Genomic DNA, 14,728 nt, shown 5'->3' with positions numbered 1-14,728 from the left:
ACGACTCGAAGTACCTCGATTGGGACGCGATGAGGGGAATCAAACGGGGTGATCACCGCTAGAATTAAGAGGAGCTGATTGACGGAGGAACAAAGATATCGTCAAGAAGGTAAGTAGGATTGGACTGAGGAAGAGAAGGGGGGAAAGGAGAGGGAGAAAGGTAGAAGACTAAGAGGAGGGGGGAAGTTCGAGGGGGGCCGAAGAGGAATACTGTTGGAGGTTTCACCAACGGCGGGAACTCCAAGGGGGGCAATAATTTCGAAGCGGCTCTGCGATCAATAATTGGCTTGAAAGGAGTTCTTTTATTCTTCTGGTTGATCTTATTTTCTTTTCATATTACTATCAGATTATTTTTATATGCTTTATTACTTGATACTGCACGGAGTGGTGAATATCTAGTATATTCCACTACTAAATCTGGGGATATCCGCCTTATTTTCTTTTTTTTTTTTTTTTTCTTATTTTCTTTTGGGGCCATGATTCATGCTGAGACAATCATCTTTATTACTGGAGGTCAGCAAAAGCAGAGTTATCCAGTACAGTAAGATAAAATAATCAACTATCATACTGAGTAGAATCAAAGACAGATTCGTCGCATGTCTCAAGTAAGAAAATAAGATCCTTGACCTCCTAGATAGTCCTAATCGATTAGGGGCCCAAAATGGCTCCACGAGGGGGCGGGACAATGGCTGGGATAAATGCCCAATGCAAGTCGACTCGACAAACCAGCTAAGAGCTGAATCATATTGATTAACCTTCTGTTGGCTATACACACTATCGCCATTTGGCATCATTGCATCTGTCGCATTCTCTGTCCTCTCTCTTTCTCGCCCTCTACCAAGGAACTCAATCCTCTTCTATTTCGAGTTCCGCCGGCTTTTGCCTCTCGCATATCCACGGATACAGCCCAAAGGGTTGGCCCACCGACTTGGATCATCATCTCCTTCCCCTGATTTGATTGACCACTCCTAGTTCTTGATCTTGTACTATGTCTTCTTGGTTAAATTTTGACACTATTACTATTATAACACTGCTGTAGACATCAATCCTACCCCAATTCAAGATACGAGGGGTTGAGAAGCCTACCTGGAGAACGATACAAATATGTACCCATTACTCTCCCTCATATAGCTCCCCACCCCATCCCAGAATCCGATACGATTGCAGCAACTATGGCTCTTCTCCAAAAGGGTGGTTAAACTTGAGCTGCCCATTCAATCCACCCACCCAGCCTTCATGCGCTTCACCGCCCATGATCCTCCGCATCACGCTTGGCACTCCCCCATACCAGTTATTCTTCCCGTGCCTCATTTCTTCATTCCACACCCGAGCCTCCATACCAACTGCCATCCCTTGACCCATGTTAACTCCATCGATACTTAGCTCCAGCTCCCGACCTCGGTTCTTCTCACTTAGTCGCAGCGTGATCGGCGTGCTGGACGGCAGGACCAATGGTCGAAAGCTTAAGCTCCGTGCGCAGATCGGCGTCAATAGGATGCATGGTACCAGGGGGTGGACGATGCTTCCTCCACTACTTAGACTGTATGCGGTGCTTCCTGTCGGTGTCGAGATGATGATCCCGTCCGCCACGGCCTCCGTGAGAAATCGGCCGCCAACAAAAACCTCTACGACGGCAAGGTGCGGCTCCTTGCCACGATGTATCAGCACTTCATTCATCACATACACGCCATTGCTACCCAATGTGCCCTGTAGTGGCACGGAGCTGTCATCTTTTCGGACGGGGCTTCCATCAGCTGCGAAAAGCCCTACCTTGAGACGGTTTCGCATCAAGATTCGAGCGCCACGAGTCGAGCCCATAGACTTGCCACGGACTGAAGACCATCCTGTAGGTCCCATCTCTGATTCTATCTGTTCATCGATCTCGGTCGGTTTCGGTCCCTCGAGGACGGACGTTCGATCGCCAACTCCGGCCCCTGACATATATACTTCACGAAAGGCACGCTTGTATTCTTCGAATTTCCATTCGCTAAGGAACCCCAGGGTGCCCATACTGAATGATAGCACAGGAGGTACGTTGTAACATGTCGCAAATAGTGAAGATGCTCGTAGGATCGTTCCATCTCCACCAAGGGTAACGGTCAAGTCCACCTTGTCATGCAGCGAAAAAGGTTTCTTGTCCAATGGAGCTGAGTATACGGGGAAAGGAAGAGATGAGTGTACTTCCTCGGCTGTTTTTGGCTCTAGAACGACAGCGATCGATGGGTATGTAGACGTTATATGACTATACGAGGTAAGTTATGAGGACATGATCGTTAAAACGCACGGTGGGCTCTGCGTACTTGGCCAATTCGATAAGGGATTTTGTCACTGCGGGCTCGCAGTCTTTTTTCACTAGGAATATATTTCGTGGAGGCGAGGGCCATTGGAGAGAAAGAAGCTCGCCATCATGGGATTCTAATCGAGGTGGATTGAGGCATCAGCAAACAAACCCTGGTGAGTCAAAAGACACCACGCGTTGACGCACACCTTGATATTTGGGTATCAAGCGTTGGGATAGTGTTTCAATGTCTCGAATTTCACGGTGGCATGGCGATGATGAGAATTTTCGTGTCCAGGGCCCCCATTTAGGTAGCCTGGGCCGGGTGTATTGCATTCGAAGCATCGTGGATTGTATATTTCAGAAAAGTAAAAGCCCAAGAAAGCTATCAGGTGACTTGTAACCATGCATGTCAGCCAAAGAGCATATTAAATCACATTAAGCAGGATGCGTACGGTCAGTTATTCTTGGCCATATTTGATCTGGCGAAATATTCTCAATGCTGCTAGGCTGATTGACCGTGACACACACAGCTCATTACGTTGCACCGTAACAGTCAAATCCAGATGCAACTCGAGATGGAGATGAGAGTGTAGAGTATAGATTAAGAGAAATAACAAAGAAGATAGAAAGGCCTTGATAGAAACCGCTGTCAGTATCAAAAATAAAAATAAAAAAATTGCAAAGGTAAAAAAGTTATTGAAGAATGATCTATCATCTGGCAGATCGACAGACCGCCTTGGGGCGTTGCATTTGTTGTTGAGCCGAGGACGTCATTTTGTGCTTTCCCCATGATTTTCTTAGTCCTGGTAGCTATTCTTGTGCCTGGCTGCTCTTTCATAAGATTGTTGTTTTCCTCCGCGGTTCACTAATCTTGCCCCTAAACATCGTCAATAATATACTGGATCTCATACATATTAATAATGGCCTGATTTTGTTTGTCCTATTATTCTCACACCACCTTACTACCTTCATTTGAAATACTCCGCCGTCATCCGCAGTCGTCCAAGAACGACACCGCTTTTTGGTATTTGAGCCTCGTTTCGATCAGCTGCTCGCGTGATCGTGATAGAATGAAAAACAGCTGGCTGACACTTTCCAGAGCTCCTTTCTTTTTTTACAAAAAAATCAAAAGCAGACGAACATTATATATCTTTCTACAAAGCATACCTCAGAAGGTCGCCGCCATGGGAGACGCCAACCTTCGAGAGCGGAAGCAAGCATTTGCCTCCGATCAGGTTACTGATAAGGACGAAAAGCTTGTCCATGACAAAAAGACCGAACCACGCTTGAAACATGGAATTCCGATGCAGGTCTTGCGATCTCTTCTTCTCGCGACATGGTTCGATTGTTGTTGCGTCATCATTCTCGCTACTCAGTTGGTGGGCGCTCCGCTATACCTCATAAGCAAAGAATATTACTACGCCTATATGGCATTTACCAAAGAGTGTTTCGGTCTGGTTATCACTGCACTCACACAGTGGGGTTGTCCGACTTTCGTTCGAGTCAGTGGTGACAAGAGCGTGCTGGGCCAGATTCAACTGACGGCGGATGGACGATTGAGTACCCAATTCCCAGAGCGTCTGGTGATGATCTCCAACCACCAGGTCTACACAGACTGGATTTATCTTTGGTGGATTGCGTATACGAATCAGATGCACGGTCACATCTTTATCATTCTTAAGGAATCTCTGAAGTACATTCCAATTCTGGGCCAGGGCATGACGTTCTATGGCTTCATCTTCATGGCTCGCAAATGGCTCTCGGACAAGCCGAGACTACAGCATCGTCTGGAGAAGCTCAAGACTCGGCATTTGGGCTCTAAATCAGGCTCTCCGCAATTCGACCCAATGTGGCTTTTGATCTTCCCCGAAGGAACAAACCTGTCTATCAATACAAAGCGACGCAGCGACGAATACGGACACAAGCAAGGGGTTCCTCCACTGAAACACGAACTTCTTCCTCGGTCGACGGGTCTCTTCTTCTGCCTGCAACAACTGAGAGGAACCGTTGATTGGGTGTATGACTGCACTGTTGCCTACGAGGGGCCTCCGTAAGTACCCGCCTGTGCTTTCTATATCGAGTGGGTACTAACGGTTACTAGAAAGGGTAGCTATCCTGACAAGTATTTCACTCTTCGATCAACCTATCTCCAAGGACGGCCACCGACTTCCGTCAACATGCATTGGAGACGGTTTGCCGTGGCAGATATTCCCTTGGACGACCAAAAAGAATTCGATGCCTGGCTCCGCGCGCGATGGACCGAGAAGGACCAACTCCTAGACGAATGTTTTGAAACAGGGAGATTTCCCACCGAATTGGCCGGCTCTATTGATTCAGCTCATGTGTCCGAGGCACAACAGACTGCCGCTTCCGCGGGATATGTTGAGTCACACGTTCGACTCTCGCATTGGAGTGAGATTGGTCGGATCTTCATGGTCCTGGTCAGCGTTGCACTTGTGTGCAAATTGCTTACAGTTTTGGGGTTCTGGAAATAAGCCCTTGAAATCCTATTTATACTGACTTTATACCCGTAATTATTTTTAACAGCATGAGAGATGCAAGCAGGGATGTATTGCTAGGCTGTTCATGAGATGATGAGTTTCTTTCTGTCCATGGACTGCCACTGTCCAAAGAGTGAACGAGAAATGAGGTCCACAATAATTTTGCTTTTTGAATAAACAATTATTATTGAGAAGCGATTCTGTTAATTAATTTTTTAAAAAAATATATATACATTTTCAATAGCAAGAATAGACTGAACTGTCCGAACAATTCACCATCCATAACGGAACTGTGGCGGTGTATGACCAGCCACATACCCGGCGGTCGGGCCTCAGGCTCTCTATTCGTTGCTCCCGCCAGCAACACTTCTTCAAGGCTTTTGTCTCTTCTCGCCTTCTCCGTGTCCCTGCTGCTGCATCACTGGAGTTTGCCCTACTTTGCTCGAATGGTCAGCAAAGGCATTCTCCATTTTTTTTAATTGCTTTTGATTAATTGACTCCCTTCTTCCCCTCATCCTTTGGTATGATCATGAGTTAAGCTTTCCAAACACTCTACACCTACTCTCCGCCCGAACAGTCGCATCTCCGGTGACCTGTCTATCACTGCTATTGTCCTATAGTGTCTTGTATCAAAGGACACCATGGCGCCTTTACCACAGAATGGCCATGCCAATGGCCTAAATGGCGAATCCCTTCACTCGGCCAACCTTCGCTTCTCCGACATTCCTTCCGCCATCGATATTCCCGCGTCTACCCTCGATAGTGAAGTCGAAGTCAGTCTTGAGGGACTACCCGATGACCCTACGGAGCTTTGTACTTTGCTGGAGAATGAAAAAGCGGCCAAGAATTTTTGGGTGATCATCGCGCTCGCGTACGCGAAGCAGAAGCAGATCGATCATGCCATTGACATTTTGAACAAAGGCCTGGCTTCAGTCGCCCACGGCGCGACAAAGGAGAAGCTGGTGCTGCTAGGATGGATCTGCTGGATGCTGATGATGAAGAGCCGACAGGCACCCCGAGTTGCTTCAGAAGGAGAGCTCTACACCGAAGCCAAGACCAAAGATCACTATTTACAGCTGGCTACGTCGACGTTAAACGAGGCATCGCGATTGAACCCGGCTTTCCCACCCCTTTTCCTTGCGCGAGGTGTTTTGTCCCTTTTGCGCGCCTCTCTACACCCACCACGACCGGTGCGTCCTGGTACCGTTGACACGTCCGAAAGAGTGGAATCATTGCGCCAAGCACTGAAATGCTTCGACGAGTCTTCCAAGGCCTTTGGAGGCCGCAACATTATGGCGATCTTGGGACGCGCCAGAGCGCATTATTCGCTGGGAAGATATGCTGAAGCCTTGGAGGGCTATCAGAAGGTGCTGATGAGAATGCCGGGACTTACGGATCCGGACCCCCGCATTGGTATTGGATGCTGCCTCTGGCAACTAGGCTTCAAGGACCAGGCGAAGGTTGCATGGGAGCGGGCACTAGCTCTGGTATGTATACGCTCAATCTTTCAAGCTGTTGTGGCGAAGCTTACACTTCTTCTGCACAGAACTCCGATTCCAAGGTTGCCAACATTTTGCTTGCTATCTATTATCTGTATGACAGCTCCCGACATGCTACGACCGACCCGGCCTTTGGTTCACTATACAAGGTGGCCATGACCCAATACACACAAAAAGCGTTCAAATTGGACAAGGAATACCCGATGACCTGCGCTTTATTCGGTGGTTATTTCCTTCTGAGGAAGTCTTACGACACGGTCAACACGCTAGCTCGCAAAGCCATTGAGCATACCGATGTCATGCCCATTGCCAGTGATGGGTGGTATCTACTCGCCCGTAAGGCGCACTATGAGGGCAACTTGGCTCGTGCAGCTGAGTACTACAGCCGGTCTGACCAGGCGCGTGGTGGTGGCGACAGGGGATACCTCCCTGCCAAGTTTGGCACGGTACAGATGCAAGTGTCAAGCAAAGATTTCGATGGCGCAAAATTTCGGCTGGAGAAGATCATTCAACAGACAAGGAATCCGGAATGTATGATTCTGCTTGCGGCGCTACATGCGGAGGAGGTCTTTGCAGCCCAGAAGAGCGGTAGCAAGGAGGATACTTCGAATGAGGCCAAGAAGGCCATTCACCTTCTCGAATCCGTACGGGCACTGTGGAAGGATGAAACGAAGAAGATCGCACCTGATGAGTCGGTGTTGCTCTATCTATCCCGACTCTATGAGCAAGCGGCTCCAGAAAAGAGCATGCAGTGTCTGACCCAACTGGAACAGATGCAACTGGCCGAGATTCCCGACGAGGAACGACCTGAGGATGTGGAGAATGAAGAAAAGATGAATGCTCTTCTTCGAGAACATCTCCCTCCACAACTGCTGAACAACATGGGGTGCTTCTTTTACCAGGCCGAAAAGGTGGAATCCGCTCGGAATATGTTCCAGACAGCGCTGAGTGCTTGCGTCCGGTCACAGGAGAAGGAGAAGGAGAGTGAACATGACAATGATGCGTTGGTCACGACCATCAGCTACAACCTGGGCCGGGCCTATGAAGCTTCAGACATGCCGGATGAGGCGAAGAAGATATACGAGGGACTTTTGGAGCGACACAGCGACTATACGGAAGCCAATGCGAGATTGACGTACATCGCGCTGCGCCAAAGCCCGACAGATGAAGGCCCCAAGAAGATGGCCAAGTTGTACGAAGCTGACTCTACGAACCTTGAAGTGCGGGCGCTCTTTGGATGGTATCTCAGCAAATCTAAGAAACGCGTGTCGAACCTGGCCGAGGACCACGAGCAGCGACACTACAAGCACACCCTGCAGTACCACGACAAACACGATCGGTATGCGCTGACGGGGATGGGCAACGTGCATCTGATGACAGCACGCGACATGCGGCGCGACACCGACCAGGAGAAGGAAAAGCGCCGAAAGATGTACGAACGAGCGGTGGAATTTTTCGACAAGGCACTCCAGTTGGACCCTCGCAATGCGTATGCCGCACAGGGTATTGCCATCGCCCTGGTCGACGACAGGAAAGACCACGGGTCAGCAGTACACATCTTTTCCAAAATTCGGGATTCCCTGAAGGACGCCAGCGTGTATCTCAACTTGGGCCACGTCTTCGCCGAACTACGACAGTATACGAGATCGATCGAGCACTACGAAGCTGCATTGTCTAAAGACCGAGCAAGAGACGCTCAGATCTTGGCCTGTCTGGGTCGGGTTTGGTTACTCAAGGGTAAACAGGAAGGAAACCTGTCGGCGATGAAGACGGCTCTGGAGTACGCGCAGCGGGCGCGTTCTGTTGCACCGGGGCAAGTGCATCTGGAGTTCAACGTTGCGTTTGTGCAGAACCAGATTGCATCTTTGGCTTACGGGCTGCCAGAGACCCAGAAGACAGTGCAAGATGTGCAAGAGGCATCAGAGGGAGTTACGGAAGCGGTGGAGACGTTTGGACGGATTGCCACGGTGAAGAACCCGCCCTACCCGGCTGGAGCGCTGGAACAGCGAGCGAACATGGGCAAGACGATCATCAAGCAACTGGAACGAGCGCTCCAGAGCCAGAAGGAATACGAGGAGAAGAACGCGAGCAAACTGCAACAAGCGCGGGAAGTGCGGGAGGCTGAGATGCGGCGACGTGAAGAGGAGGTGCGCAAAGCGCAAGAAGTGGAGCAGGAGCGCAAGAAGAAGGTTGCCGAGGAGCGACAACGGATGGTGGAAGAAGCGCAGCGGCTGGCGGAACAACGGGCGGACGAAGAGAGGGCGCGGGAGGAAGCCGAACTAACGACGGAGTCTGAAACGGGCGAAAAAGTAAAGAGGAAGAAGAAATCATCTTCGAAACGCAAGAAGAAGGACGACGGGATCGTCAGCGATAACGAGTCGGTTGGGGGAGTCAAGAGTTCCGATGAGAGTGAGGGTGGAACGGCACCGACAAAGAAGCGACGACGACTGGAGCGTCGGTCGGGCGGCAAGGTTCAAAGCAAGTCCCAGAGCAAAGCCCAGAGCAAGGCGCAAAGCAACAAGTACAAGAGCAGTGAGATGGTGGTGGACTCGGACGATGAAGGCGATGCCGCTACACCGGGTAAAGATGAGGAGGAAGATAGAGATGAGGAGATGCGCGATACGGGTCGGGATGAGGAGGAGGAAGTGGTGCAACGACGACGGAACAAACCCAGTCGACGGATTGCAGATGACGATGAGGATGAGGATGAAGAGGCACCAACAACGGGACAGCAAAATGGGGAGGAAGAAGATGATGGACTGTTCAATGAGAGTGGAGGAGAAGATACGGAGATGAAGGAGCATGGGGAGGAAGAATAATTGTTGTATTTCTTTTTTACTTTTTTACTTTTTTTCTTGGATGGGATGGAAAATTGAGGCCTATCACTACGTGTATTTTTTTTTTTTTTTAACTTTTTCCAGATGAAAATATTACTACCGGCGTCAGGAAGTGTTGATCACGGTAACTGAATTTATCAAAGTGGGTTAATTTCGGTACATAGAAAGCATAACTAGATCCAAGATGCCAAAATGAAGGACGATGATGTGCTTTGAGCCGTGGGATTATATTAGTAGAAGATCATATCATAAGATAGAGTCGTAGTTCTCATCATATCATGCCATAAGATCGGGGGATGCCGTAGGGAGATTTCCATTCATCATCTTATCTCTAGTCAAATGGAGTCAGATGGAGAACCGAGGATAAACAACTGACGGAAAAGGAAAAGGGAAAAAAAAAAAAGAAAAAGAAAAAGAAAGAGAGAGAGACTGAGAAAGACGATCTACGGATATTTATGATAGTTAGGACATAGCTGAAGACGAGGGAATAACCTGGTCTAGACACAAAGATCGTCAGGAGCCGAATGATGGAGAACACGAGATGGACTTGGGACTAGTTTTTTGTAAGCGGAGAGAGGGTGTGTGCAGACGGGCAGAGATACTCGAGAGAGCAACGAAAAGGGACGATCCTGACTTCTTTTCTAGATACGGAGAACTTCCAGATGGAAGAAAGTTGAAGCTGAAGTGCTGCAAAGACATCGCGATGAAACCATGGCGTAAAGTGTATTTGCGCCTTTTGCGTGTTTTTCCATGGATCGTTTGGCGGAGTTTCAGGATGGTATTGTATATTACAGTACGTGACCAGGTCGGTGGGAACCGGACGATCAGCTGATTTGGAGGAAAAAGCTGGATTATGATGAATCAGACGGAGGAACTCCGGAGTGGATAAAAGAAAAAAGAAAAAAAGAAGAACTATAGAGCACAAGACAGAGAAGAATAGAAAAGAAGGGAAAAGAAAAAAAAGGTGTGCTGCAGGTGGGATGCTGCAGGTACCGACGCTTACTCGTGTCCCTGGCATAGGAGGATTATTGCGGTGTGACCGGCATCAACATGGCACAGATAACCAACCCCGTGGGATGGACGGAGCCCTCCGCCAGAACAGAGCCGACAAGTAGGAAGTTCACGATGCATCCATGTACAGATTCATGTAGGTCGGACTGGGATGGGCGTCCTGAGTAGGAGAAGGAAAGCCAATCAGAGAGGATGGAGAAAGACACTCCACCATGAAACAGACCGAGATACACTACCGGTAGTGCCACGAAACAAGAGCCCACCGACTACCAGGACTAAAGTGTAAACTATGAAGACCATCCAATAAACCAAGACCAACTTCGAGAAATGACAGAATATGACAGATGCCAGAGAAACGTTACACTATTGATGGTGGGACTACTATTGGGATCAGGCATACATGTTTTCCTCTTTGATGTATCTGTATGTAGCCTGACGTATCCCGATCCTGGATGGAGGAGCAGATGGGATGACAGGGTTATCACAATCACCACACCCATGGATGGCGATGCTTCTCGAACCGTGGATCTCGGATCAACATAACAATAACTACAATATCAACATGAACATTATCTACGTCACAATCATAGTATGATCACAATTACAATTGTGTTACATTATATCGTCTTGTCTATTAATATAAGAATCCACATTATTGCAAGATCCCATCCTTCGTGGTGGTGGAGCGAACGTTGCGAACCCTTGGTACGGGCTAAGCGAGTCCTAATATTAATTCTACAGCAATAGTTAGTTAGTTACCCCTGATGATATTTAATTATTAGACTATCACGGCTCTTATTCTTCTTATTGTCCTCTGCTGTTAGCATAATTCTTATTATTTCGTTCCTCGGATTCCTTTTAGACCCACTAATGCTCTCAAACCCACCGGGTTGGATCGCTTCTACAGTAGTTCTTGGGCTAGACGAGGAACAGAATCCTGTCTTACCGGATAAAACAACGGAATAAGACAACATAATAAGACAATAGAAAGAGAATAGAAAGAAAATGGAAAGCGAATAGAAAAAGAATAGAAAAAGACTAGAAAGAGAATAGAATATAGAATAGAATAGAGAGAATAATAATAGAGAGAGAGAGAGAATATGGTCAGAGAATAAAAGTAGAAGTCTGTGCTACCTCCTTTTGATTCATTCCACGACGTGCAGCGGATCTTTGCGATCTTCGCTCTCGTGCACTTTTCCAGTCATTGACCCGTAATCCTTTTCCAACGGTGAGAACGTGCGTTTGGGTATATCTCCTCTGCTCCACCCCATCCAGCCTTGTATATTTGTGCTGTTATTATTATTATTATTATTTTGGTATTATTATCGTGTTCTCCCTTTCCCTTGATTCTCCCCCAGACATTCCTTCTTTTTTACTCGTTCTGGTCTGGACTCGATCGTAGTTGATTCCCCTCTTCTCCTCTCTTCTCCAGCCTCATCTCTCTCCTCCTCTCTCCAATTCTCTCTCTCTCTCTCTTTTCTTTCTTTCCTTTGTTCAATCCAATTACTATCCATTCATTCTTTACTCTAATCCAAAACACTTCGGAAACATCTTTCCCTCCCCGCTCACCCCCAAAGTTCATGACTCGCCCGCTCTCCTAATCCTCATCTCATCCTGAAACCCCATCTTCTCCTGCCCATCTTTTAGAATTTCTCTATCATGATCTAAAAAAGAAACATCAAAAACAGCCAGTCTTCTGCTCAATTTCAAATCTCCATTTTCCCATTGAATGCCTTTTCTCTCTTCTCCTTCCTCTCCACTTCCACTGCCGGTGAAAAAAGGCCTCTCCACACGGCTCAAGAGGCCTTCTCATCATCATGTCCCAATTGCAAGAGGACTCCTGCTTGGACCTTCGAGATCGTCCTACCACCGGAGCTTCCAATGATCCTCTAGAGCATATCGCCCACGTTCGCTCCAGGTCGATTGCCCACGCCAACAGCCCCAAGCGGTTGTCGGTCTTTGGGGGTCGCTCCCGAAGCAATACCACCACCTCTACCACTTCATCTCGTCCTTCTCCTGCCTCCTCCATGACCTCCACCGATGCTTCCTCCGTGCCCTCGGTGGCCCAGGATGACCGGACTCCTTCCGTGTCCGGCCCCCGCACGGAGAGGTCTGAGAGCGTCACCAAATCGCTCTTCTTTCGCGGCAGTCGCATTCTCCGCCGACAGGGAAGCAAGTTCAACATCGCTGCTACGCTGGACGAGGTCGATGAAGGTGAACGGGAAAAGCCCCGCTTCGAGGTCTCGGATATTTTTGGCCGTCACCGCTCCCGCCAGAGTGACACGAGTAAGTAGAATAGATTATCCCCGTCTATAACCTTGATTCAGTATCAAAGGCTCACATGGGACCCACGTACGTCTCCGGTTTGCAGATGATCAATTGAAGCGCCTCATCTCCGATCCATTTGACTTTCACCATCTCACCCATACCAGCCCTTCCCAATTCCAGTCTTTAGATAGGACCAGGGAAAATGACCTCGTCACCGAGTTCTCCGCCATCCGTGCCTCGCAGAGGCCAGTCACCGGTCTCAAGGGCATCCGCGCCGAAGACATTCACTTCCGCGACTTTTCATCCGAGGACCTAACCTACAATGGCACGGCCACTTCCAGTGAGGAGCAGGTCTCTGTCGCCACGACCAGTCCACCCGCATCGCCCTCATCCCCCGTGAGCCCCAAGCAAACAGATCTCCGGGCCCGGCGGGAGTCGCGTGTCTGCGAGAATTTCTCTCGTCCAGGCTCGAGATTCTCCCGGGCGGGTGCCACCACTCCGCCGTCCACCTCCCCCAAACTGGGGTCTTCGCCGGATACATCCGAGCCTGCCCCGCGGGCCATTGATGAAATCCTCGGCCTGTCCTCGCGGCCAACCTACCCGGAGCACGTCTATTCCAATGGGAGCACTTCCCTGCCGCAAGTCAACCTGGAGGGGATGTTTCAGTCCGCCGTCGATCATCCATTCATCGCGGGTCCTGATATGGGGGCCAATGCAAGGGCGTCGGCGTCTCTGACCAGCCTCCCATTGGATCTGGAGGATGTCCCCGAGGAAGAGGAGGTTACCCATTGGCACGATAGCCCTGAGCCCAACCCCGAATATTCCGCCTCCCGTGCGTCGTCCCGCATGAGCGAGCCCCCTACCGCCGGTCCAAAGTCCATCTGCATTTCGGAAGAGTTGTCCAAGAAGTTTTCTGAGGCGCTTGCATCTCCCACCCTGCCTCAATACCGCCTTTCCCAGGAGGAAACCCCCGCAGAGCCGGTGGAACAAAACAACCGGAGACAATCCAACAAGAGTGCCACCTTTGAGACCATCTATGAATCATGGGATGCAGACATCGACTACTGCTACGAGCATGCGGCCGAGTCCACCTCCAACTTTGACTGGTCCCGCAATTCTCTCGATGAGCCTCGATGCGAACCCCAGCAGGAGGCCAATGGGAACCGGTTACTCCACCCAATCCATCTCAGCACATCGGCTCTGCCAACTCCGGATCTCGACCCCAGTCCGTCACGCTCCCTGCCCAGTGCGCATGCAGCTGTCACTCCTTCGACATCTGGATATGAGGGGGAATTGGTCGCTCATGCTGAGGGTGATTACTTCCAACCAGTCAGTTCCTCTATCTTTCCGTCGGCTTTGGGGAAGCAGCTAGCGCAGGACACGTTCTACGACGAGTATCTAGCGGCTGATGTAGAATCAGAACGACATTTCTCCTTTTGCTCCCAGGGAGTCATCCCGCAACCAATGAACCAACCGGTCTCTCCTCGGAGCAGCCTCTCCCCCATCAGCAAATGCAACTCTCAGGAGAGTTTGATTTTGTCCCGTGCTGCATCGATCGTCCGCAAGCACCGGTCTTCGATCTCGACCACCAGTGTCCCCGAACTGGTGCATAGCCTGGCGAGCAGCCGAGAGCAAATGCCTTCCTCCGAGTCCCTGGCCATGACTGGCCATCCAGACTCGTTTTCCCACCACCGCCAGACCAAGAGTCTTGAGATGCAGGTTTTGCTTCGAACTGGCAGCAGTGGCAGCTTTGATTCTGCGGACGTGGCGCCATTGGCCTCCCCATCTCTTCACGACCGGGCCAAATCTACCTCTGACTTCGAGGCCCCTCTTCCCGCTCGCGCCACCAAGGCCGATGCCCCTGCTCCTAAGGGTCATGGAGGCCGGAAGAAGTCAAGGACAGCATCTTACTCCTTGTTCCCTTCTACGACTCCGGCCAATTAGGATCAAGGTCCGTACAACTCTTCCCCTCTGGAAGAGCCACTCTTTGTATCGTTCTTTTTTATCTTTTTACCTTCTTTCTTCACACCCACTTTATAGACTTTTTTTCGACGACTTGACGATTCTCTCTTTTCATTGTCTTTTTTTCAAGCCTTGCTCGTCATTTTTCTTTTTTCGATTGTTGTCTAACTCACTGTTCACGTTCACTTGCATTCATTTGTCTAGCATTTCTCAGCGGCTGTTTTCAAAAAGGATGTCTGTTGGGTGTTATTCTTTTCTGGCATGGAGGATCTGGAAAAGGCTAGGATTTCGGGTCAAACAGCATTCGCTTCTTTCGTTTTTATATTTTCTTTGATCTTATGTTGGATTCTTTCTTTTTCGGGTTCTGTT

General features: G+C 49.4%; 5 protein-coding genes across 5 annotated transcripts; 3 read left to right on the top strand and 2 right to left on the bottom strand.

Annotated features, from left to right (window-relative positions):
- Positions 1 to 1,170: 1,170 nt before the first annotated feature.
- ASPWEDRAFT_101613 (NADH kinase POS5) lies at positions 1,171 to 2,614 on the bottom strand (the record flags this gene model as incomplete). The annotated part of the gene is made up of 3 exons (XM_040827402.1): positions 1,171 to 2,242; positions 2,301 to 2,415; positions 2,488 to 2,614. The coding sequence occupies 3 exons, from the start codon at positions 2,612 to 2,614 to the stop codon at positions 1,171 to 1,173; spliced, it is 1,314 nt and encodes a 437-aa protein (XP_040695004.1).
- An 851-nt stretch (positions 2,615 to 3,465) lies between these two features.
- ASPWEDRAFT_100902 (lysophospholipid acyltransferase family protein) lies at positions 3,466 to 4,776 on the top strand (the record flags this gene model as incomplete). Its single annotated transcript, XM_040827341.1, has 2 exons — positions 3,466 to 4,331; positions 4,383 to 4,776. 2 exons carry the CDS (start codon positions 3,466 to 3,468, stop codon positions 4,774 to 4,776), a joined length of 1,260 nt encoding a protein of 419 aa, XP_040695003.1.
- Positions 4,777 to 5,423: 647 nt separating this feature from the next.
- Positions 5,424 to 9,100, top strand: ASPWEDRAFT_167349 (putative RNA polymerase II transcription elongation factor (Ctr9); the record flags this gene model as incomplete). Its single annotated transcript, XM_040830135.1, has 2 exons — positions 5,424 to 6,269; positions 6,329 to 9,100. 2 exons carry the CDS (start codon positions 5,424 to 5,426, stop codon positions 9,098 to 9,100), a joined length of 3,618 nt encoding a protein of 1,205 aa, XP_040695002.1.
- A 185-nt stretch (positions 9,101 to 9,285) lies between these two features.
- On the bottom strand, positions 9,286 to 10,276 carry ASPWEDRAFT_260272 (uncharacterized protein). The gene is made up of 3 exons (XM_040832800.1): positions 9,721 to 10,276; positions 9,611 to 9,671; positions 9,286 to 9,449 (listed from the first exon to the last, which is right to left on the bottom strand). Exons 1-2 carry the CDS (start codon positions 10,134 to 10,136, stop codon positions 9,632 to 9,634), a joined length of 456 nt encoding a protein of 151 aa, XP_040695001.1. The 5' UTR covers positions 10,137 to 10,276; the 3' UTR covers positions 9,286 to 9,449; positions 9,611 to 9,631.
- A 1,880-nt stretch (positions 10,277 to 12,156) lies between these two features.
- ASPWEDRAFT_99757 (uncharacterized protein) lies at positions 12,157 to 14,341 on the top strand (the record flags this gene model as incomplete). Its single annotated transcript, XM_040839685.1, has 2 exons — positions 12,157 to 12,415; positions 12,501 to 14,341. 2 exons carry the CDS (start codon positions 12,157 to 12,159, stop codon positions 14,339 to 14,341), a joined length of 2,100 nt encoding a protein of 699 aa, XP_040695000.1.
- Positions 14,342 to 14,728: the final 387 nt, after the last annotated feature.

Source organism: Aspergillus wentii (genome assembly GCF_001890725.1).
Source record: "Aspergillus wentii DTO 134E9 unplaced genomic scaffold ASPWEscaffold_1, whole genome shotgun sequence".
Taxonomy (NCBI): Eukaryota; Fungi; Ascomycota; class Eurotiomycetes; order Eurotiales; family Aspergillaceae; genus Aspergillus; species Aspergillus wentii.
This window is presented reverse-complemented; position numbering and strand designations above follow the sequence as displayed.

Coding starts and splice junctions, on each gene's coding strand:
- ASPWEDRAFT_260272 (XM_040832800.1), bottom strand. CDS start 10,136: ATGCCAGGGACACGAGTAAGCGTCGGTACCTGCAGCATCCCACCTGCA. Junction 9,672..9,720: donor CCTTTTCGTTGCTCTCTCGA/GTATCTCTGCCC, acceptor ACAAAAAACTAG/TCCCAAGTCCATCTCGTGTT.